This window comes from Apodemus sylvaticus, chromosome 7 (genome assembly GCF_947179515.1).
Source record: "Apodemus sylvaticus chromosome 7, mApoSyl1.1, whole genome shotgun sequence".
Classification (NCBI taxonomy): Eukaryota; Metazoa; Chordata; class Mammalia; order Rodentia; family Muridae; genus Apodemus; species Apodemus sylvaticus.
In genome coordinates this window covers 17,087,911-17,112,449 of record NC_067478.1, presented here as the reverse complement: position 1 = coordinate 17,112,449, position 24,539 = coordinate 17,087,911, and the positions used below count along the sequence as shown (strand labels likewise).

The following is a 24,539-nucleotide window of genomic DNA, read 5'->3' as shown; positions in this document are numbered from 1 at the left end:
GCAGCACAGACCATGGACAGCAGAGACACAGACCACAGACATCCACACAGCCTCTGGCTGCAGCATGGACCCCAGACATCGACATGGATTCAGGTGGCCACAGGTGGCCACACAGACCATGAACAATCCCATGGCCTTCAGTGGTAACATGGACCATGGTCATGGTCCTGGGCAGCAGCACAGACCACTGACATTATCATGACCCTTGGCATCAACCTGGCCACAGGCATTAACACAGGTCTCACCTGCAGCAAGGTTCATGTATTTTTAAACCTAGGTTCTGTATGCATATAAGAGAAGACATAGTTATTATTATTATTTTTTGAGACAAGTTCTCATTATATAGTGCTGGCTGTCCTGGAAATACCTGTGTAGACCAGACTTGCCTCCAACTCAGAAGAGAGCCACCTGCCTCTGCCCCCCGGGTGATGATTAAAGGCACATACAACCACATCTGATATTTTTAACTTTTTGGCGATTAATACTGTTAAGTATATTGTGTGTGCTTATTGGCTATTTGTGTCTTCGGAGAACTGTGCATTTTATGTCTTTTGTGTATTTTAATTTATTCACTAGATTTTGGTGGGAGGGGATTTAAAAAACTTAAAAATACAATAACGTAAGGCTAGAGAGCCGGATAAGTGGGTAGAGGCACTTGCATACAAGGGTTAATGATCTGCACTTCATCCCTCTATCCACAAGGTGGCAGGAGAGAGCTGATTTTCCAGCTCTGGAGCCTGTCCTCTGCCCACAAGGAGGCAGGCTGTCTGTGGCCACCTCACACACACACACACACACACACACACACACACACACACACACACACACACACACAACATGGCCTCGTGCACACCTGAAATAATAATAAATGAACTTAAATTGCAACTTAAAATACAACATAAAAGACAAATGGCTATATAGAAGTCTTAAGAATCTACTCTGTCCAATAGTCCTGTAGATACTTTGTAGGAAATGAATAACATTAAAAAAATAGCAGTATTATCAGCACCTAGAAAACAGGCTTTAGAACAAGAACTACAAAGCTATTTTGAATAAGAGAGTTGTCTTAGTCAGATGTTGGGTCAGTAGTCTTTAATCCCAGCACTAGGGAAACAGAGGCAGGCAGATGTGTGAGTTTCAAGGCCAGCCTGGTCTACAACAGAGAATTCAGGATACCCAGAACTGTATAGAGAAAGTCTGTTTAAAAATACAATAACAACAGAAAGCATTCCTATTTCACAGAGGTCACTGAGTTATTGTTAACCCCAGGTGGGTCTTGTGTTTACTGAGCATGCTCTGTTTTCTTCCACGATGTTGCGGGGTCAGACAGAGAGCTCCACAACACCCCGATTTTTAATTAAAAAAAATAAATACCTCAGGGGCCGGAGCGATGGCTCAGTAACCACTGACTGCTCTTCCAGGGAACCTGACTCAATTCCCAGCACCTACATGATAGCTTACAACTGTCTGTAACACCGAGATCTGGCACCCTCTCAGACATACATACAGGCAAACACTGATGCACGTAGAACAAAACTAAAACATAAAAATTTAAATATCCCATTTTCTCTTATATGTATGCAGAGGCTAGATTTAAAATGTGTGTGTGTGCATCTGTATGCATGTGTGTATTTATATACACGGAGGGTCATGAAGCATGGAAGAGGGTCATGTGCAGGAAGTATGTATTTTATGTTATACTAATATACTAATTAATACAATGCACACTATTTTATTCTCAATGACAAATAAAGCTTGCTTATTTATTTATTTATTTATTTACAGAAAGGGTCTCTCTACATAGTTCTCTACATCTACTCACTGTGTAGATCAGGCTGGCCTTGAATTCACAGAGATCTATCTTGCCTCTGCATCCCAAGTGCCAGGATTAAAGCAAATATGATTGTTTGCTTGCATGTTGAGTCCCTTTGTAGAGCAACTGAGTTAGGGATCCCTAGTAGCTCACAGGCCCTTCCATCATTTTTTCTTTGTCCCTTTTTAAAAATTAAATTAAAAAAATTTAAGTGGCTGCTGGGCAGTGGTGGCTCACGCCTGTAATCCCAGCACTCTGGGAGGCAGAGACAGGTGGATTTCTGAGTTTGAGGCCGGCCTGGTCTACAGAGTGAGTTCCAGGACAGCCAGAGCTACACAGAGAAACCCTGTCTCGAAAAAACCAAAAAATCCAAAAAAAAAAAAAAAAAAATTAGATATGTACTACAGTACATCCTCTCCTCTCTCTTTTTCCTCCAATCCTTCCTGTGTTCTCCCTGCCCAGCTCCATTCATGGTTTCTTCTTTGTTTTACAAACACACACACACACACACACACACATGTATGTGTCTTCCTTGTACGTATGCTTTTATTTTTGGCTAAGCACTTAGCACCGGATAACCAATTAAGGAGTTTATCCCTGAGGAAGACTGATTTTTTTCCCCACCCACTGTCATTAACTGCCTGTAGCTGTTGATCTGGGCGTGGGCCTTGTGAAATTTTCCTTAAAGTCACAGTAGTCTGGAGGCAGGGGAGAGCAGAAAGAGGCAGCGGAGAAAAGTTGAGGAAGAAAAGGAGGGACAGAGAGGAAGAAATGAGTTAGTTCTGCTGCAAAGCTGGGCTCCTGTCATTCTCAGTGTGGGAAGGTGTCATCTGCAAAGTTGACACATCCACAGGCTTGAGGGGTTTAGTCTATGAAGGTCCTCCAGGACATCAGACTCCGGGCTAGCCTGTGGCAATCCTCCCAGACATCAGACTCCTCCATCCCATCAGGGGCTAGCCTGTGGCAATCCTCCCAGACATCAGGCTCCTCCATCCCATCAGGGGCTAGCCTGTGGCAATCCTCCCAGACATCAGACTCCTCCATCCCATCAGGGGCTAGCCTGTGGCAGTCATCCAGGACACTTCCACACAGACGCACAGCATGCACACCATGGTACTCACAAGAAAGTCGCTGAGGTGCCCAGTGAGCCAGGACCCTCTTTGGTGAGGTCTGCGTTTGCCAAGTGGATGAACGGCATTCTTATGGTTTGTTTGGAAGTGTCTAAAAATTCATCCTCTATGGTCGCCGTCTTGGTCACTGCTCTCTTGCCCTGAAGAGATGCCATGGCCACCATAACTCTTACAAAGGAAAGCATTTAATTGGAGGCTTGCTTACAGTTTCAGTTTAGTCTATTATCACCATGGAGGGGAGCATGGCGGCACCCAGGCAGACACGGTGCTGGCGAAATGGAAAGTTCTACATTTGGATTTTCAGGTAGCAGGAAAGAGAGAGACATTGGACCTGGCGCAGACTTTTGAAACTTCAAAGCCCCCGAGTAACACGCTTCCTCTGACAAGGTCACACCTACCCCAACAAGGCCACACCCCTAATCCTTTCAAGTAGGGCCATTTCCTAAGCTTTCAAAAGCTTGAGCCCACGGAGGCCATTCTTATTCAAACCAGCATCGTCTTCTTTCGTAATTTGGGTTCTCCGAAGCATTTGTGCATTAATGCGCTAAAGGTCACCTTGCCTGGCAGCCTCTGCAGAACGGTGCGGGGATGCATTCATTCGCAGCAGCCCTGCTCAAGGCCCTCGAGGAGAGCCACAGCTAGCGTTCAGGGCTGGAGTTTGTCTAGCGGGCCTGGCAGGGAGGGTACAGGCCCCGCCTCACTGCTGCCAGGGCCAAGCTGCTTCCTTCGCTTTCACCCAGGGGCTCCGGCCAGGACCCTCAGAGGGTTTTTTTTTTGTTTGTTTTTGTTTTTGTTTTTGTTTTTGAGTTGTTACATAGTAGACGACCTAAGTTCTCGATCAGATCTAGGAATTGTGAAACATTTCCTTTCCTTCTGTGGGTACACTGTCTGACAGTGTGTGACACACTGAGTTTGGATCTCTGCCACCTACATGAAAAAAAAAAAAACCCAATAAGGTGGCACACACCTGTACTCCCGGTGCCGGGCGAGGCAGGGCCTGGAGGCTCCCGCGCGTGTGCATAGAGTGACGCCCTGCCTTCAAGATACTTGTGTCCTTTGGGTATGTCCTCTGAAACACGGTTCTGGGTCACATGGTAGTTCTATTTTTATTATTTTTTTAAAGACTCTTCCATATTGTTTCCCATATGGCCGTCCCAATTTTTCTTGACACCCGTACCCACACTTTCTGTCCCTTCTTTTAAGATGATCACCATCTGAGCAGATGTCACGTGATGGCTTGCTGAGATTTTGGTCTCCAGTTCCCAGATGGCTGGTGATGTTAACTACCTTTCCATGTACCTGTTGGCCAGCTATATGCTTTCTTTGGAAAACAATGTCTTTTTAGGTCTTTTGCCCACTTTTAATCTTCTTTCTCCCTATCCCCAGATTTTTAAGACTTCTTCATTCACAGCTGCTTTACCCTGCCCAGAGTCTCTTGTGCTGCTGTATGCGTTTTAGTTGGGATCTTTTTTTAAAAATACTTAGAACATTCCCATTATATTTTGAAATGTTGAATTTTTTTTAAAGAAAAACTTCTCATTTTTAGAAATATTGTATTAAGGGCGAAATGCTACTTCAGGAACTTGAGAAAGAATTCTAATATTGGATAAAGCTTTAAAAAAATAGAGATGCAATAAAAAGGCTCACAAAGCAGCTAAAATGATCTCCTTTGAGTTAAAAAAAAAGATGTTATTTAATATGGAGCAATTGACTTTCTTGGTACTGTTACAGACAAAAGTTTTTGAGTATCTATGGAGGGTTTGCTAGGATCATAATTAGGCTAACAAGCTCTTGTGTGTAGCCTGCAGCCTGACTGAAATATGAAAGGTGAACATCGGGGTCCATTTGCAATGTCTGCCACAGGATCGTGCTTTGAAGGCTTGTTCCAGAGCAGGCAGAGCTCTTTTCAAAGTCTATGGCGTCTTTAGTGAGTAGGTCTTAGCTGACGGAAGTAGGTCCATGGGGGTGGGTCTTAGCTGGCGGAAGTAGGTCTATAGGGGGGTGGGTCTTAGCTGGCGGAAGTCGGGGTCAGCCTTTAAAGGTCGCAGCCTGGCTCCTGATTCCTGTTTCCTTTTGCTTTTTGATTGGACCGACGGTGTTGGCAGCTTCTACCACACAGTCCCCTACCAGGAACTGAACTGCTCTGCCATGCCTTTCCTGTCATGATGTATTAAAATGGTAAAACCTAAAAATAAATCCTAAAATAGGATCTCTCTATGTAGCCAGACTGGTCTTGAACTTATAATTTCTCCTGCCTTGACCCCTATAGTTTTAGGATTACAGGTATGCAACACGTGCCTGACCATTTTTTTTAAGCTTTCTGGAAAAAAATAAATAGTAACCTGCTAAGCTGTATGTCCAATTAGTGCAATATTATATAATATGTGTACCGAGAAGCAACTGTTGAGTCTGGGACACGGCTAGAGTAGCCAGCCCAGCATTCAGCTTTGTCTATTTGATGGTCTAATTTGTCACCGCTAGAAAGCTACGTAGCTGTATTAGATCAACGCTACTGTCTTTGAATTTGGACACAAAGGTCAATGAGTGTTAGCAATGCTAAGGAAATAAACCACAGTTATTTAACTGATACAGTGCCAACATTTTTATTTTGTTTTGTATTTTGAGATAGACTGTCATGCAGCTGGGGCTGGTCTCGAACTCCCGATCGTCTTGCTTTGCCCTCCCATATGCTAAGATTACAGGCAAGTGTCACCATATCTGGCTCAATATTTATTTATTTACTTTGTCATCACCATCATCATTATTTTGTGCCAGAATACTTTTATGTAGCTCTGGCTGTCCTAGAACTCACTATGTAGACCAGGCTGGCCTCAGAGTCACAGAGATCTTCCTTGCCTCTGCCTTCCAATTGCTGGGATTAGAGGTGTGCAGGACTGCACCCAGCTCTTTATTTAATTTGAATACTTTTTAGGGAGTAGAAAAATATTTTAACAAACTATTAGCAGAACAAAATATTTATAACTTAGAGCGTATGCCATCGGTCATTTCTAGAATATGGTAATACAGCTTTATAATTATACCTACAACAATATATATTTTACCTATAGGAAAAAAAATGTCCCTTTCTGGGTACGTATGCTTTGTGCATGAAACAGAAAGGTAAGGTGTTGGACTTGGACTTTCCTGCCTGGATCAGATTTTCTCCACCAGTCTCCAGGCTGTGCCACACAATGCCAAAGGTACTCGTATCACATCTGAGTTTTCTTTGAAAGCAGCTATAACATAGACGACTCATTCTTGGGGCTTGGGAGACAACTCAGTAAACATTTTCCTCACAAGATTGAGGGCCTGGACTCTCACAAATAAAAGCCAGCTGTGGTGTGTGGTGGTGTGTGCCTGAAATTCCAGCGATCACAGAACGGGACGCAGAGATCATGTGTGAACTCATCCGTACAAACACAGAAACAGACGTGCACACACAGACACACAGACACGACACAGACACACACACAGACAGACACATACACACACACACACACACACACACACACACACACACACATAGGGGGTGTATCTGTGACCCTGGTGCTGGAACAACAGAGATAGGCGGGGCCCTGGAGTTCACTGGCCAGCCTGTTTAGCCAATTCCCAAGCCTCGAGTTTGAGAGACCCTATCTCAGAAATATTAGGTGGAGTGATGAGGTTCCCTCTGCCTGCACACACACAAACGAAAGTGCAAGCACATGAATGAGCGCACCAGTTCCTTTACAAAAGGGAATCGTGAGGTTGCTTCCTGAGGTTTGTCATTATCATCCAGCAGGAGCTGTGAACATGAGTCTGGTTTGAACTTCGACCTTTCCTTTTCTGAAGTTTTCATAACATGACTATAACTGAAGTCAGAGTGTTTCTGTGTTGCAATAAAAATAACATTTATACAGCCTTAAAGAGTATTATTATAGAGTAGCTAAATGGTAAAAATCATTCTCAGCCCTGAATTTTCTGTGAATGCTCTACCTTTTTTTTAAAAGGGAGAGCAGAGTACTTGTAGAATCTGTTTTTTTTTTAAATTAGATATTTGCTTTATTTACATTTCAAATGGTATCCCTTTTCCACATTACCCCTAGCCCACCCCCCTACTCATTCCCCTGCCCCCAATTTCATGACTTGCATTCCCCTGTTCTAGGGAATCAAGCCTTCACAGCACCAATGGTCTCTCCTCTCATTGATGTCTGAAATGGTCATCTTCTATTTCATATGTAGCTGGAGCCATGGGTCCCTCCATGTGTACTCTTTGGTTGGTGGTTTAGTCCCTGGGAGCTCTGGGGGTAATGGTTGGTAGATATTATTATTCCTCCTGCAGGGCTGCAAACCTCCTCAGCTCCTTGGGTCCTTTCTCTAGCTGCTCCATTGGGTACCCTATGTTCATTTTATTGGTTGGCTGTGAGCCATGGGTATTTTGATCCACTTTCCAATAAGTATCAAAGTATGTACACTTTGGTTTTCCTTCTTCTTGAGCTTCATGTGGTCTGTGAGTTGTATCTTCGGTGTTCCGAGCTTTTGGGCTAATATCCACTTATCAGTGAGTGCATACTGTGTGTGTTCTTTTGTGATTGGGTTACCTCCCTCAGGATTATATTTTCTAGCTCCATCCACTTGCCTAGGAATTTCATGAACTCATTGTTTTTTTTTTTGTTTGTTTGTTTTGTTTGTTTGTTTGTTTGTTTTTGGATTTTTGGGTTTTTTTCGAGTCAGGGTTTCTCTGTATAGCCCTGGCTGTCCTGGAACTCACTCTGTAGACCAGGCTGGCCTCAAACTCAGAAATCCGCCTGCCTCTGCCTCCCAGAGTGCTGGGATTACAGGTGTGTGCCACCACCGCCCGGCTGAACTCATTGTTTTTAATAGCTGAGTAGTACTCAATTGTGTAAATGTAACGCATTTTCTGTATCCATTCATTTGTTGAGGGACATCTGGTTTCTTTCCAGCTTCTGGCTATTATAAATAAGGCTGCTATGAACATAGTGGAGCATGTGTCCTTATTACATGTTGGAACATCTGCTGGGTATATCTGGGTTCTCAGGTAGTGCTATGTCCAATTTTCTGAGGAACCGCCAAACTGATTTCCAGAGTGGTTTTACCAGCTTGCAATTCCACCAGCAATGGAGGAGTGTTCCTCTTTCTCCACATCCTCTCTTGTTTTGTTTTTCAAGACCTGGTTTCTTTGTATAGTCTTGGCTGTCCTAGAACTCACCCTGTAGACCAGACTGTCCTCCAACTCAGAGATCCTCCTGCTTCTGCTTTCTGAGTGCTGGGATCAGAGATAGGCACCATCACTGCCCAGCTATGTTTCAAGTTTTAAAACAGTTTTAAAGGTTTGTTTCATTTTAAATCATGTGTAATGTGAATGCAGCTCCAGCAGATGCCAGAAGACAGTGCAGATCCCTTAGAACTGGGACACAGAAGGTTCTGGGCGGTGAAGGACATGGGCATTGGGCACCTTCTGCAGTCATAAAAACAGAGCCATCTCTGCAGTACCTCCTGTTGTAATTTAAATAAAGCTGGTATGTGTTAATGAGAACGTCATTGGCATGTAATGCTGAGAACAGAACCCAGGCCTTCTAGTGCTGAGAATGCACTCTGTCTCTGAACTGCTTCCCCGGGTCCTGACGACTTTAAAACAAAACTGTGACTTGCTGGTGGTGGCTGTATCAGTGCACCCCCTTAATTCCAACAATTGAGAGGGGTGCAAATCTCTGAGTTCAAGGCCAGTCTGGTCTACAGAGAGTGTTCCAGGACAGCCAGTGCTACATACACATTAACACACACACACACACACACACACACAAAACAATAAACAAGACCTATGACTTAGTATGTACACGAAGTTTTTTAGAGGCTATATTAAGAAAGAAACTTCCAAAGGACAAAAAAAAAATAATATTTTCTTGCTTAAAAACTAACTTTTAAAGTAATGATACAAAGTAATGGATTCTATTCTGGTGCATTATGGTATTCTTTTCTTTTGAGTTTTTGTGTATATCTTTCTGTGTGTAGATTAGAGGATAATTTGCAGAAATCTTGGGATTAAACGTGGGATGTCAGGCTTGGCAGCAACCCAGTAGACCATCTCCCTGGCCCCATATTGAGGTATAAAGAGCTCTCTATTGGATCAATAATTAGAATATCAGCTTGGTCAGAAAGAGTATGAAAAGCGGTATAGCCTGGACTCAGGGAAGATTCCCATAGCTCTAGGTCAACCGAAGCCACTGAAAGCATGAAGAACTACTAATCATTTCCCAAAAGTCTTCATATGGACAAGGTATAAATTTGGCAAGACTTAAAACTGGCCATCAGGAGAGGTGACCTCTTGGACCTTCATTGTTCTGAAGTATGTTTAACACGACAGGCAGCGGCCAGCTCTGTGCAGTTTTGTTTTTTCTCAGTACCTGGGAATCTTCTGCCTCCCAAGGCTTGTACTCCAGATTCTCTCTTGCCGCCTCCATTTGTCTATATCATGGAGAGTTTTTATCTTTGCTTCCTTCACCTGGAAGTGAGGATCTTAGGTACTTTTACATTGCCATGGCAAAACACCATGATCAAGAAACTTAGAAGAGAAAGCATTTAATTTGAGGGCTCACTGTTGCAGAGGGTTCGAGTCCATGGTTATCATGATGGGCAACATGGTGGCAGACAGGCAGGCGTGGTCCTGGAGCTTACCCCTGATTCACAAGCATGAGGCAGAGAAAGAGAAGAGGGGAACTTGAAACCTCAAAGCCCACCCCCAGTGACACACCTCCTCCAACAAAGCCACACCTCCTTATCCTTCTCAAACAGTTCCACCAGCTGGGAACCAGGCATTCAAACATGAGGCTGTGGGAACCAGTCTCACTCAGACCTCTAAACTAAGTTTGAGAGTTCACACCCTGGCCTCACTGCCAGCATGCTGTTCCTGCTTCCTGTTTGTGGGGGAAGATGAGATTTTTTCAGCTTCTGGCTCCTGTCACTTGCTGCCATGTTTCCTTTGTGCCATGATAAATTCTTTCCCCTCTGGAACTCTAAGCTCAAATAAACTCTTTCTTCCATGGCTGACTTTGGGTCTTTGTGTTCTATCATAACAGAAATGTCACTGCTACAGCGTCCATCCTGGGGATTTGATTCCATGACATTTTCACCATTCAAAACAAAGAAGTCACCACCAACAAAAACCCTGTAACAGTCACTTCTTTCCTGCTGATGCCAGCAGCTACTAGTTTATTTATAGCTCTATAATTTGCCTCTCTTGGGCATTTTATATAAATTTTATATAACTCTGCAATATGGTTTTTTTGGTCTTTCACATAACATGTTTTCAAAGTTAACTTATGCCACAGAACTTCTGTTTCTCACATTTATTCTCTCCTCTGTGTGACTGTGTATGCATGGGCCACACGTACCACAGGGTGTATATGGAGGTCAGTGACAACTTTTCTTCTCTTTTTAAGTTTTCTAAGAATTTTGTGCAGTGTTTTTTGACCATAATTCATCACTTCTCCCAGATCCATCCCCCCCTTTCCAACTAACTCAACTGTGTCTTTCTTCCTAGCATCAAGTACAATTTGTGCTGCCAGTGTACCCTTGGATGTGTGACCTCCACTGGAGGGTAGTCACTTCACCTGGCTGCACCTTAAACACTCTGTCTCTATGTCTGTGTCTCTGGCTTTCTCTTTGTTTCTGTCTCCGTGTCTGTGTGTGTCTGTCTCTCTTCCTCCCTCCCTCCCTGCAGCTAACAATCACCAGTAGCTCTTTAGTTTGAGGTGGGACTTCGTGCCCACCTCCCCTCTGTATGCTGGAATCTTGTCTGATGCAGGTTTTGTACATACTGTCTTCACTGCTGTGACTTCATGTGCGCAGCTGCTCTGCTGTGCCCAGAAAGTCATCAGGCAAGTCACCTATCACCTCCAGGTCTTATCATTCTGCTCCTTATACTTCAGTGACTTTTGAGCCTTGGGAGGAGGGGCTACGAAATAGGTGTCTTACTTAGGACTAAGCCTTTTTCAGTTTGTTATTCTTTGCACCTTGACCAGATGTGTTTCTCCGTGCTAATGTCCATCTACTGCAAAAGGAAGCCTCTGATGAGGGTTGAGAGATGCACTTTTCTAGGGTGTTTAACAAGCCATTAGGAGTCAGTTTAACAGTATGTCCATTTAGTAGAGTTATTAGTGGTAGATTCTCCTGTCCAGCCTCTGAGTTGTCTAGCCATATAATCATGGCCCCAGTAAGAGTGCCAGGTATGGATTTCAACTTGTGACGTGAGCCTTAAAATTCAATAAGTGATTGGCCAGCCACATGATATTTATGCACTAGCAGGCATCTCTTGACAGGCCAGTCCTTGTTGTAGGTCACAGGGTGCACAGCATGGCAAGGCTGATAGTTTCTTTTCCTTTCTATTTCTAGAGAGTTTGCTCTGTTCTATCATCCAAGGCATGCGGCATCTTTAGCAATAGGGTCCTGTAATGGGGTAATTCTATTTAAACTTTGTGTGTGTGTGTGTGTGTGTGTGTGTGTGTGTGTGTAATGTATATGATGGATGTGTATATTTTAGAAAGCTTCTCCATATGACTTTTCAAAATGTCTTTAATGTTAGCTCTCCCACCTGTCCTCTTCCCTCTCCCTCTTCCCCCAGTATGCCTCCCAGAGAACAATCTGTGGGAGTCAGTTTTCTTCCAACGTGTGGATTCTGGGAATTGAACTTAGGTCATCAGGCTTGGGGGCAAGTGTCTTTACCCACTGAACCCCATGCCCAGCTCACTCTCCACCTGTGACGTTTTCTGGACAAGGTTTCACCATGTAGCAGTTTGCCCTCCCTGACTCATCCTCGCCAATTCTGGCATTATAGACACACTACCGCACCACCAGTTTTTCAAGGAATCAACAAACTCTTTCCTCCCATTCAAAAGACTTTTCTTTTAGCTCCTCTGGTGCAGCAATGAAGCAGGAATGGAGAGCTAGGCTCGTTCAAATGTGGAGGGAAGGGGTCATTAAGATAAAATCTTGGACTACCAAGGGGCAGGAACATGAACGCCGCAGCTGAGAGGGAAACATTGGTTAGGTCTGCCTCTGAGGCGTTCTAATTAGTCTTTAGAAAATATCTCTTAGCACATGAGAATCGTAAGGGCCAGATAGTATATTGGGCTTAATGTTCAGTCTATTTGTGACAGCCTTGCTATACAGGCTGCAATATTCTGACCTCTCTCTTAGAAGAGAGAAGACGAGAAAACAGTGAATTGGAGGCTGTATTATTTCCGTGCTATGAGAAGGTGCTCATTAGTGATTACACCAAGTGCTTGGTAATACTCAGAGAAACTGCATATCTCATATACTGCTTTAGAAATATGAAGCTCAGTCTGTTTTAATTCCAACTTCAAAAACCCTCAAATGATCCCAGGGTTGGATCATTGGATGCCTGGCTCTGCATAGACATAGACATCTTGGGCCTCATTTCTTGGTTTGGAGGTGACAGGCCCTGTGGGGATGGAGAAAGTCTTCCCCTAAGGAGAGGAAGAGGTGTAGGGTCTGAACCCCTGGGGTTGGGGTGTCTCTGTGGCGTGACAATCACTGAGACTCACAATATTAGGTCAGGTGTTTATTTAGGCATTGGAGCCAACTCTTTGTGCTGCGGGCCTTTAGATGGATAGGATTTCAATGTGGAACTCTGGTTGCCTGGAAACAACTTCATATTGAACTTGCAAAATGTCATCGTTCTTGAAGGTAAGGCTGTTTTCGACGGACTGGACCACACAGAGTGTGTTGCATATTTGGTTGAAGTATCGACGGCAATTCCACATGCGGACCCAGGCCTGGAGCCTGACGGCCGCCTCTTCCTCGATGACGTATATCCTCAGCAGGGCCAGCCGCCGTTTAAGTACCTGCCTGTGGAGAATGTTCCTCCACCAGCACTGAATCACCCAGACATTGAGGGCAGCAGCCAGCAGAGTTTGCCTCACCAGGAATCCGCGCCACAAGGCCTGGATCTTCCTGGCTGCTCGGGTCTTTTTTATCCTTGAGTCCTTGGGTTGTCTTAAAGGAAGGAGCTAACCAAGCAAAGGACAGAGCTCTCAGTGGATGAAGAGAGACCGGTAGAGTTTTGTTGTCTGTACCTCTGTCTGGTCCATGGCTATGGCTAGAGCTGCTCACCTTCTGAGCCACAGTGGTCTCCTCTATAAAGCAAGGCATGCTTGTATTGTGGCGTTCACAGGGGATTCAGGGAAAAGACTTTCTGACCCTGAAGATCTCATGAGGCCCTCATAAGGAAGAACCATTACAGCCTGAGTCTCGGTCCTGAACCAGCCCGCAATTCCGCTAGGTGTCATGGTTCCCTAAGTATCCTCCTTCACTTCATATCTCTACCTCTCATCGATGCAGACCCTCGGCAACCCTTGTCTACCTTCTTAAGGTCGTGACTTACCTTCCTGTGTCCTGTGCACAGTTAATTCTGGATAGGGATGGGATTTAAGGCGCAAGAGAGTAATACTGAATCTGCTGAATGGGAATAAAGACACCACCTCTACTTCTACAAACACTGAGGTCAAGGATCAGGGCCTTCTGGGTCAGTTATGGTTCTGGGTTGTACCTACCTTTGGTTGGGTTGTTTTCTCTTGTTGATGGACTTTAGGTTTAGGCTTCTGCAATTAAAACAGGGGGGGGGGTCATAAGTAAAAACCAACATCCACGAAAACATTCCTGTATCTCAGCTCCCGGGTCTTCTCCAGGGCCCCCTACAGTAGCTTGGGATTTCCCTCTGCCAAGTAGTATCCCCCCCCCCCCCCCGCAACCTGAGGTCAGTGAATCTGATAGTCTTACAATAAACAGAGCGCCCATGGCAAAGAGCAGGAGCTCAGGTGATCATTCCCCTTTGGTTGCTGCTCATCCAACTCCAGCAGGCCCAGGACGGCTGATGGAGGAGATGCCCATGATGTCATAAGGCCAACTGTGACCCAGGGACTAGATGGCTTTCTCCAGTATCACAGGCACTGGATGAAGGAAAAACCTTTCTGTTTCTAGCCAGGGATGGACTAGAGTCCTTAGGGTGTGAGTTTTCTGGCTGTAAGGATGAATTATGGTTTGGTTATACCAGGTACATTCTGTCATTGGCCTTTGAGGGCAGTAGCTCACATGACAAAAAGGTACATGTGCCTCTTACATCCCACTCTCTGTCTTTCCCGTGGGATGGGGAAAGTCCTTTAAATGGATGCACAACGTGTGAGAAGAGTATCTTATTCATCTCTTTATTGCTGTGGCAGAATACCTGGAGAATTTTAAGGGAGAAGAAAAGATTTCTTTTTCAAAAATTCTCAATGATGTATTTTATGTATGTGAGTGCTTTGCCTGAGTGTGTTTGTGAACCCCTTGCATGCCTGGTCCCTATGGGGGTCAGAAGGCATTGGATCCTCTAGAACTGGAGTTACAGCTGTCTGTGAAGTCCAATGTTGGTGCTGGAACTCATGCCTGCCCTTGTTCGTGATATCTGGCCTTATAGCCTACTTCTCCAGGATTCCAACAGACACTGAAGACCAGCTGAGAAATCCAGCCTGGTGGACTCAACTCCTGGATTATCAGATGGTCCATCCACAAGCCACTCTAATAAATCTCCTTTGTATATACATAGGTTCATTCTGTTGGTTCTATTCCTCTAGAGAAGTCTGATTAATACAGTAGCTGATTCAAAAATTAAAACAAAAACAGAAATAAAAAAAAAACAAATAAACCACCATACCCATGATCTATGGGACATTTCTAGGTCCTAGTCCATCAGCAACTCACTGAAAGTCCTGTGTCTTTCATGCAAAGGGAAGCTGGTATCTTGTCTGTACTAGCTTCCTTTAGCTCTAGCTGAACCTACCCTCTCCAACCTATAAAACTTTTGCTATCACATTTATATGCTGAAATCAAAGTTCTCTCCTGTCCAATGATACTGAGAAGGTGCAAAGACAGGACCAGACCAAACAAGGCCAAATGGATTATGGGGAAAGAGTTAAATCCAGAGGTGCTAGAGGATGATCTCCTCTGTATTGCACAGCTTATTTAAATGGACATCAGTGAGTCAGGGTCTCTGGAGTTGGTCACATGATACCCGAACCCTGCAATACCAATATTCCAACCAACATTGCTAATCAGTCATAGCTCCTGATCATCTAAACTTGAGGCCCTCACGTTCTCTGTCCCCAGGGAGTATAAACATTTTCTCCTGAATCTCCTGAGCAAACTTGGGCTTTGAGTCAACAGACGTTTTCCCGACCCATTGTTGAAACTCAGACATCCAGCAGTTTGTCTTACAGAGACCCAAGAGACACCTGTTAGGAGCAACCCTGGTCAGTTCTTCATCGTCTTGGGAAAGGTATGCAGTCTGATAGCCTACAAATTTGTGATTCGAAAAAGATACCAACCCGAAGCTTTAGCTTGTTTCCTGCGACCTCACAGAAGCCCTGGAGTGTGTTAGGAATTTTGCAAATGTAGTTATGATCCCTGGACTGTTGCAGTTTGTGGTCAGCGTTGTGCAAAATGGAGGTAACACTTACGGATGATCCACGCTTGCACGGCAGCTTCTCGGTGGCATAAACTCACCTGAGTCTGCAGCGCATCACCTCGTGTAACTTCCTCCCCTGCAGCCTGGCCTTTGTCTCCCTCCACCAGCACTGAATGGTCCAAGCACTGAGGGCAGCCAGCAGCAAGGTTCGGCGCACCAGTGTGCCTCGCCACCAGGCCTGGATTTTTATGCCTGCCAGCAGGACGTGAGCAGGCAGCTACAAATTTGAAGAAAAGTGGTGTGGAAAAAGAAAAGTCCCTTGGTCCTCAGACACCCCAGCCTCAGAATGCTCTGGGAAACTGACAAGGCTCTCACAGATCAGGGAAGGCATTTGGCATTCCCACTCTCTTGGCTTTCCATAGAGCTGGGTTGGACAGTTTAGGACAATAGTCCTAGGTTCTATAGAACCTTCTTGGATCTGACAACCACCAGGGCCCCTCCCTCCTTTTAGCTTTAATCTACAACCTGCCCCCTCACTCTGTCAGGCCCTAATGTTTCCTTTCCCTACAGTCTGTGGTCTTTCTCTTGTAATTTACACACACACACACTCCACACTTCTGCATAATTTTGGGCGTGCATCCTTCCATAATCAGAGTCAAAAGGCAAAGTAATTAGATATGTTTGGAGCATGAATTCCCTGAATATCCTACGGTACAGGCCACAGAAGAAGCCATCAGCCTGGGTGTCACGGCTCAAGACACATGTAGATCAGAGATCCACCCCAACACTGAGGTCCTACCCCGCTTACATCTAGCTGGGCGGGGCGTTTCACCAACTCAGTTCCCTCAGGTACAGTTTCATCTTCCTCTTCAGCTTCAGTTTCCTCTTCTTGGGTTTGACTCTATAATCAGAGTCAAAGGGCAAAGGAATTAGACTGTTCTGTGTCCAAGTCTGTGCAGTTACTAAATATGCACACGGCCCTGTTTGGCCATGTATTCCCTAAACACACCCCACCCTACAGGATACACAGTCCTATCTCCACTCTCTGGAAGCCCTACCCCCAATCTTTGTAGCTCAGTGTAGCTCTCTGAGGCTAACAGTCAAGACTAAGCAAGCCCTATTCATAGCAGCATTGGAGAGGGTGACTTTGCCCCGGCAAGCTCGGGCAGTCTTGGTTGCTGATGGTTGATCAGGGTGATGCTTTGTCAGCCCTTCCACTCACACATGTGTCATGCTTGGAGCATAAATTCCCTGAGTATCCTATTGCGTGGGCCACAGAAAAGCCATCAGCCTGGGCAACATGGATCATGACATGTATAGATCAGAAGTCCACCCCAACACCACCTACCTCTGCCTGGGAGGTAAGTTCTGTTTTTATCGAGTCACTCCTCTCAAGGATGGCTCTATCTGCCTCTTCAGTTTCAGTTTCTTCACCTTGGATTTGCTTCTATGATCAGAGTCAAAGGGCAAAGTAATTAGATTGTTCTGTGTCCATGTCTGTGAGGATTCTAATATGCACACAGTGCTTTGTCCGGCCAGCAAGCCTAACTAACACAGGCCTTGTATCCTGACCACTAGTGGAAAACCACCTTCCCTTGCATACAACCTGTTTGCCCATTGGCTGACTTCAATCTGATTTTTCTAAAGTGCATCTGGCAAACCCCTTTGTCAACAGTGGGAACCCGCCTGAACACTGTGGTGTCCTCACCCCAACCCAACCCCCTCTCTGTGTTCTTTGCTTCTTGTCTCGGGAGCGCACACTTACCTAACTTTGGAACCTCTGGATCTTCTGTTCTGTGGGACGGGTAGGCTGTGGTGTCACCAGTTATCAGTGTCCTGGTAAGGGTGTGGCACCAGACCTGATAGACCTCCTTGAGTATGATGGTTTGTATATGCTTGGCCCGTGGAGAGGCACCATTAGGAGGTATGGCTTTGTTGGAGGAAGTGTGTCATTATGGGTGTGGGCTTTGTTGGAGGAAGTGTGTCATTATGGGTGTGGGCTTTGTTGGAGGAAGTGTGCCATTATGGGTGTGGGCTTTGAGACCCTCATCCTAACACCCTGGGAGCTAGTCTTCTGTTTGCCCTTGGAACAGGATGTAGAATTTTCAGCTCCACCTGCACCATGCCTGCCTAGAGGCTGCCATGCTCCCACCTTGATGATAATGGACTGAATCTCTGAACCTGTAAACCAACCCCAATTAAATGTTATCCTTATAAGAGTTGCCTTGGTCATGGTGTCTGTTCATAGCAATAAAATCCTAAGACAGAAGTTGGTACTAGGGACTGGGGTACTGCTGTGATAGGCCTAACCATGCATTTGTTTGGAAGAATTTGGATTTGGGGACATTAGATTTGGAAAGTAGTGGTATAAGTGGAGCTTAATGGGATATCCTTATAGGAATTTGGAAGACTTTGTTGCTGAGAGTTGAGCTATGCAGACTGGGACCAAGAATTTCCAGTGGAGAAGAATTTCAGTATGTGGAGTAGAGACTGTTTTTGAGGTCTTTGGTGAAGAACATGGATGCTTTTGCCATGATCTGAAGAGTCTGCCTGAGGCCAAGGTGAAGAGATTTAGATTAGTTTCTTTGCAAAAGGAAGTCTCAAAACAACCGGGTATAAATTCTGTTGTGTGGTGACTAAAGTTTACTCTTATGAAGAGCATTTTAATGAAAAGGAGCAAGCAGAGAAAGGAAAAATACAAAATATATGGTTTAAGTATTAAAAGAGCAGTAGGAAGTAGAGCGGAGCTGTCCAGATGTGGTGGTACACACCTTTAATCAATCCCACGACACAAAGCCAAGCAGATCTCTGAGTTCAAGGTCAATCTACAGAGCAAACTCCGGGACAGCTAAGTCTAGGCATTGAGGGAGTTGGAAACAAAAAACTGGTAATAAAATAAGGGAAGTGGGTTGTGTTCCAGCCCCAGCAAGCAGCAGACAGAACTCAGCAGCTTTGGCCTTGGGGCCCTGGCTTTAGAGTCCAGAACAGAAGGGATTCCCGGGACTGTTGATGCTTGCTTGTTAGCTGGAGCTAAGAAATTAGTGGTGGTTAAGAAGAAACCAGCATCACTGAGGTGAAGTCTGGGAAGTGTTTTCTGAGAGCACAAAGAAGCTGTATTCCAAAGACAGTCCCCTCGTTTGCAGTTGGGTTTTTGTAATGTTTAAGAATCACCCAAGTGCTACTAGTTTTGAAGGTGTGAAGGGGTCATGGAGAGCAGCTGAGACTTGGCACTGTGAGAGATCAGGGAAGGCCATTGGTAAAGATGTAGCCTCATTTGCAGTTGATGGCCCAGGATTGCAGGGGTCATGCAAAGAAGTTGAGGCTTGGCACCATGAAGAGAGCCTATGAGAGGCTATTGATGAAGCCTCCTTGCAGTAGGAGACCCCAGTGTATTGGAGATGCCAGTACCATGGGAGGATCACCAAGAAGAGCAGTAGCAGTGGAGTAGAGTCGACCAGAGCCTAGAGTGCTACAGAGGGCAGAGCTAGAGAAGTGACCCAAGCCCTTTGGAGGAGCTCAGAGGATCATGTGTGGATCCCAGACATTGGAACAAGAAGTTGTAACACTGAAGTTGCCTTGGAGACCCCAAGATGTTCCAGATGCCAGAGCCGTGGGCTATCTGCTGAGGAAAGTTGCTAACAGGAAGTGGAACCAGCACAGAAAAAAAAAGTTTGTTGCAGTCAACAAAGATGAAAAAGGAGTTGAAGATCTGAAGACTGCTTTGCCATCAGACATGGAGATGTGGAGTTTGGAGTTTTCCCAGCTGGTTCCCTGTTTTGCTTTGGGGAAACTTTATAGTTAAGTGATTGAATGAATCTCAGAAAAGACTTTAAACTTTGGACTTTTAACATTGTTGAGACTGCTATAGACTATGGGGACTTTTGAAGTTGGACTAAATATATTTTTTATTATGTGATGGTTAGGTATGGACCCCATGGACTCATGTGTTTGAACAAGTCTCTGAGGGCCAGGGAGTAGACTGGGCTGGTTTGTATATGCTTGATTCAGGGAGTGGCACTATTAGGATGTGTATAGCCTTGTTGGAGGAAGTGTGTCATTGTGTGTGTGGGCTTTAAGACCTTCAGCCTAGCACCCTGGAAGCCAGTCTTCTGTTTGCCTTCAGAACAAGATGTAGAATTTTTCAGCTCCTTCTGCACCATGCCTGCCTAGAGGCTGCCATGCTCGCACCTTGATGATAATGGACTGAATCTCTGAACCTTTAAGTCAGTCCCAATTAAATGTTGTCCTTGCATGAGTTGCCTTGGTCATGGTGTCTCTGTTCGCAGCAGTAAAACACTCTCTGGGACCCCCACGTCCCCCCAATCTTTGTAGCTCAGTCACCTGCCTCTCTGAGGCTAACAGTCAAGTGGGTAAGTCAGTCAAGAATAAGCAAGCCCTATTCATGCGGCATTGGAGAGGATGACTTTGCCCCGGCAAGCTCGGGCAGTCTTGGTTGCTGATGGTTGATCAGGGTGATGCTTTGTCAGCCCTTCCACTCACACATGTGTCATGCTTGGAGCATAAATTCCCTGAGTATCCTATTGCATGGGCCACAGAAAAGCCATCAGCCTGGGCAGCACGGATCATGACATGTATAGATCAGAAGTCCACCCCAACACCACCTACCTCTGCCTGGGAGGCAAGTTCTGTTTTTACCGAGTCACTCCTCTTAAGTACAGGTCCATATACCTCTTCAGTTACAGTTTCTTCACCTTGGATTTGCTTCTATGATCAGAGTCAAAGGGCAAAGTAATTAGATTGTTCTGTGTCCATGTCTGTGAGGATTCTAATATGCACACAGTGCTTTGTCCAGATAGCAAGCCTAATTAACACAGGCCTTGTATTCTGGCCACTAAGGGAAACCAACCTTCCCCTGCATACAACTTGTTTGCCCATTGGCTGACTTCAATCTGATTTTTCTAAAGTGCGTCTGGCAAACCCCTTTGTCAACAGTGGGAACCCGCCCGAACACTGTGGTGTCCTCACCCCGACCTAACCCCCTCTCTGTGCTCTTTGCTTCCTGTCTCAGGAGCGCATTCTTACCTAACTTTGGAACCTCTGGATCTTCTGTTCTATGGGATGGGTAGGCTGTGGTGTCACCAGTTATCTGTGTCATGGTGTTACCAGTGTCCTGGTAAGGGTGTGACACCAGACCCTGCTAGACCTCCTTTAGTTAGCCAGCCTCAGTTCTCTTGGGGACTGACGACTGTCTTTTGTCAGCCACACACAAAGTCAATGGCTCCTCTTGGAAGGATCCAACCAGCCCCTCAGTAGCCAATCCCAAGCAGCCCCCAGACCAGCTGTTCTGAGCTTGGATGACCTTTGTGGACTCTCTTCACTTTTGTAATATCTGTCTATCTATCTATCTATCTATCTATCTATCTATCTATCTATCTATCTATCCATCCATCATCCATCCACTTATCTGTCTCATCTATGTATCTATCTATGTATTTATGTGTCTATGTATGTATGTATGTATGTATCTATCTATGTATTTATGTGTCTATGTATGTATGTATGTATGTATGTATCTATCTATGTATGTATCTATGTATGTATTTATGTATCTATGTATCTATATATGTATCTATGTGTTTATGTATGTATGTATGCATGTATGTATCTATGTATGTATGTATGCATGTATCTATGTATGTATATATATGTATCTATCTATGTATCTATGTATGTATCTATGTATCTATGTATGTATCTATGTATCTATGTATCTATGTATCTATCTATGTATCTATGTATCTATCTATGTATCTATGTATCTATCTATCTATCTATCTATCTATCTATCTATCCATTATCCATCCACCCATCTATTTCATCCATCTATCTATCTATCTATCTATCTATCTATCTATCTATCTATCTATCAGTTTATAGCTTGGACCTATTTTCTTTGTCTTGTCACATTTACCTTTCATGTTTTAGGGATCCCACATCATTGTTGACTATGGAGTGCTCCCTCTCACATTCTTTTTAAAGGTGTAATAGCCATTTTTGAAACGATACCATTATTTTCTGATACTCCTATGTGTGTGTAAGAGGGTGAGGAGGTCAGGGCGTAGGCTTAGCATTTGGATAAAGTGTCTGTTGGGCATTCTAGTTTCGTTGTTGTTTCTGGATGTTTGTGTTTCCTTTGATAAGAGACCCTGAAGCACGTTTTAGACAGTGATTGGAAATATTCTTGTGCAGATAGCTTGCATCTTGTTTATTTAAAAAAAAAAACCCTAGGGCTGGAGGGAAGGCTCAGTGGTTAAGAGTACTGACTGCTCTTTCAGAGGTTCTGAGTTCAGTTCCCAGGAACCACATGGTGGCTCACAACCATCTATAATGGGATCTGATACCTTCTTCCAGTGTGTCTGAAAACAGCTACAATGTACTCATATAAGTAAGTAAATAAATAATCTTTTTAAAAATTTCTAAAAGTGTATTTCTCTTCATCTCTCTCATTTTAATTCCCTTTCTCCCTTGAACTGAACATGGGCAGGCTGCACAGTAAACACATCTGGGCACAGAAGAGTCAGGCTTTAACAAAGCCACTGAGGATGTGAAGTCCTCATCCCACTGAGACTGTGCTCAGGTGAAGAAGTTGCCTGGCAGGTGCTGGGACCCGAGTGGAGGAGATTACCATCAGTGTGGAAGACGGCAGTGCAGGCAAAGTGGAGCAGGGCAGGTATCCATGGAAAGGGGCACCCGATTCGGGGTGTCAGAGCTTCAGCGGTGAGGGGGTGAGGCCACAAGGATTGGAGAGCTGTGGCAGTGGGGCAGGTGGTCATGAGAGGTGAGAGGGAGTGACCACGTCGAAATCACTATGGGTAGTTATCGATGACCAAGGTGTCTGCCCTTTCAATGCTTAATTTCTCAAAATTCGAGTTTATTGTTACATGGGAGAGAGGCTGGAAGGAGTGCCTGTTTTAAAGAATTGTACATGTTGTGAAACTGGTCTACACTGCAAACCCAGGGTGACAAGTGGGATGAAGGTTGGAGTCCCCGGTGATGAGAAGCTGGGGGTGGGGGATGGGTGTTGTGAGCCTTGTCAGCTGATTTTGGAGTATTTAAGAATGTCGCTGTGCTTAGGTAGGAGGGGACTATATACACCATGGAAAATCAAGCACTGAAGGGTGGGGATAGTGTCAAAAAGTGAGATCTTCACTAGTCTGCATTTTATTTTTGTAAGAAGCAATAAGGATTCCCAGTGTATTTGTCACGTCAGACATGTGGGGCTCTAACAGTCACTCCTTTTTTTGGTGCTTCTGTGGACACAGGGGAGGGGAGAGGGTTCTACCTGTACCTTTCTGTCTTGCTTGGAGCTCTGGGCCACACTGGCTCAGCCTCTGACCTATACCGTTCTTGTCTATCAAGTGGGGTTATACCTGCCACACAGACTTTCCTGGGGAACTTTGGGGAGATGTCTCCTTCTGTGTATCGGAAGCACAGGACCCTTACAAGGAAGAAACTTTGAATCTATGACTTGTGACTCTGTCCTGCGCCCAGGAAGCTGCTCACACAGTGTCCTAGACATCCAGGGTCTCCCACACCTCAAGTCTATTAACAGTCTACGCAGCGTCCTAGACACATAGTGTTAGCATTTCTTCTAGGCTCCGCCCCACAGTTACCTGGCAATAGCCAGGTTTGCCTGACTCACTATAAAAGGAGTTGCTTGCCCCCTCCTCTCTCGTTCTTCCTCTCTTCCCCCCTCTGTTCCTTCTCTCCCCAGCCCCTCCCTCCACCATGTGCTCATGGCCTCTGCTCTCCTTGCCTCCACTGCCTTCTCTACTACCCCAGCCCCCCACCATGCCCTAAATAAACTCTATTCTATACTGTAGCCATGTAGCTGGTACCTCAAGAGGGAAGGATGCTTCAGAATGGGTCCACAGAGGCACTCCCTTCCCCCCTCCCTGAACCATACCTTGCCTCCACCAAACATATCCCTTCCTCTTCATTCTTTTTATAAAACGCAACACTCAGGGTCTCCCTCACCTCTGGACTATTAATGTCCACTTCTACCTTTCAAATCACTCCATAACCTTTGGGGCTCATCCCCACCCATTCACCTCCCCATTTCCCACCACTCTGGGTTTTACATTCCGTGTGCTTTGCACAGTTTGCCAGGAGGGGAGACAGATCAATGGGGTGAGAGCTGGCTCCCCTAAGCCTAGGGACTGTGAGATCATAGGATTTGTCATTTCCCATTTCTCGCCTACCTCCACTTGTGTCTTGTTAGTTACATTTTCTGTTTCTTCTGGTGTTTCCTTTTGCTTATCTTGATCAAGTTCCTGCGATCAGAATTGGGTTGGTAACTGTGGTGGTTTGAATGAACAGCCCCACACTCCATCCCCCCCCCCCCCCACCCCACAGGCTCACAGATTTGAAGGCTTGGTGCCCAGGGAGTGGCACTATTTGAAAAGATTAGGAGCTGTGGCCTTGTTGGAGGAAGCGTGTCACTAGAGGTGGGCTTTGAGGTTACAAAAAGCCCATTCTAAACCCTGAGTCTCTCTCTCTCTGCTGTCTGTTGCTCCATACGTAGACCTCTGAGCTGCTTCCCCAGTGCCATGTCTGCCTGTGTCACCAAAACAGGCTAAACCCCAGAAACTGTAAACAAGCCTCAGTCACATGCTTTCTGTCATGAGAGTAGCTGTGGTCATGGCGTCTCTTTGCAGCAATAGAATAGTGACAATGACAGTTGGGTCAAAGGTAAGACTAGTTTCTCTGGGTTTCATCTAATGCCCAAGCTTCATGTTCTGTTTCTGAGTGCTATGGAGTCATCTAGGGCTTTGTCCTGTCAAGGATAAATCTTTACCCCAGGGCAGGAGAGGCTGGCAAAAGTCTTACGCAACCCTGACTGACCATGGTGGGAGGGCCCCAGCTTAGATGTTCATTCCTCTCTAGGTGTTGGTCCTTTAGCTTCAGTGGGGGCAGGGCAGGTGGTAGAGGAGGAGCTGGCTATGATGTCACAAAGATACCTGTGACTCACTCACGGCCGGCGTTGTCTTCTACTAGCTCAAAGATGCTGGGTGGAGAGAAAACATTTGACCATTATTCTCCTGCCAGGGATGGATCAGGGATGTCGGGATGTGTGAGTTTTTACCACCCCAGTGGCGACTGCTGCTCTGACTCA

At 45.3% G+C, this 24,539-nt stretch overlaps 2 protein-coding genes across 2 annotated transcripts; both read right to left on the bottom strand.

The window, feature by feature from the left end:
- Window positions 1-12,563: 12,563 nt before the first annotated feature.
- On the bottom strand, window positions 12,564-13,052 carry LOC127689529 (IQ domain-containing protein F3-like). The gene is made up of 2 exons (XM_052189226.1): window positions 13,038-13,052; window positions 12,564-12,971 (listed from the first exon to the last, which is right to left on the bottom strand). The coding sequence occupies exons 1-2, from the start codon at window positions 13,050-13,052 to the stop codon at window positions 12,564-12,566; spliced, it is 423 nt and encodes a 140-aa protein (XP_052045186.1).
- Window positions 12,880-24,271, bottom strand: LOC127688603 (IQ domain-containing protein F3-like). Its single transcript, XM_052187429.1, is given in 9 exon segments — window positions 12,880-13,097; window positions 13,515-13,562; window positions 15,502-15,680; window positions 16,212-16,304; window positions 16,752-16,850; window positions 20,030-20,128; window positions 23,626-23,697; window positions 24,222-24,242; window positions 24,245-24,271. Coding segments are annotated over 9 exon segments (675 nt in total). The 3' UTR covers window positions 12,880-13,060.
- Window positions 24,272-24,539: the final 268 nt, after the last annotated feature.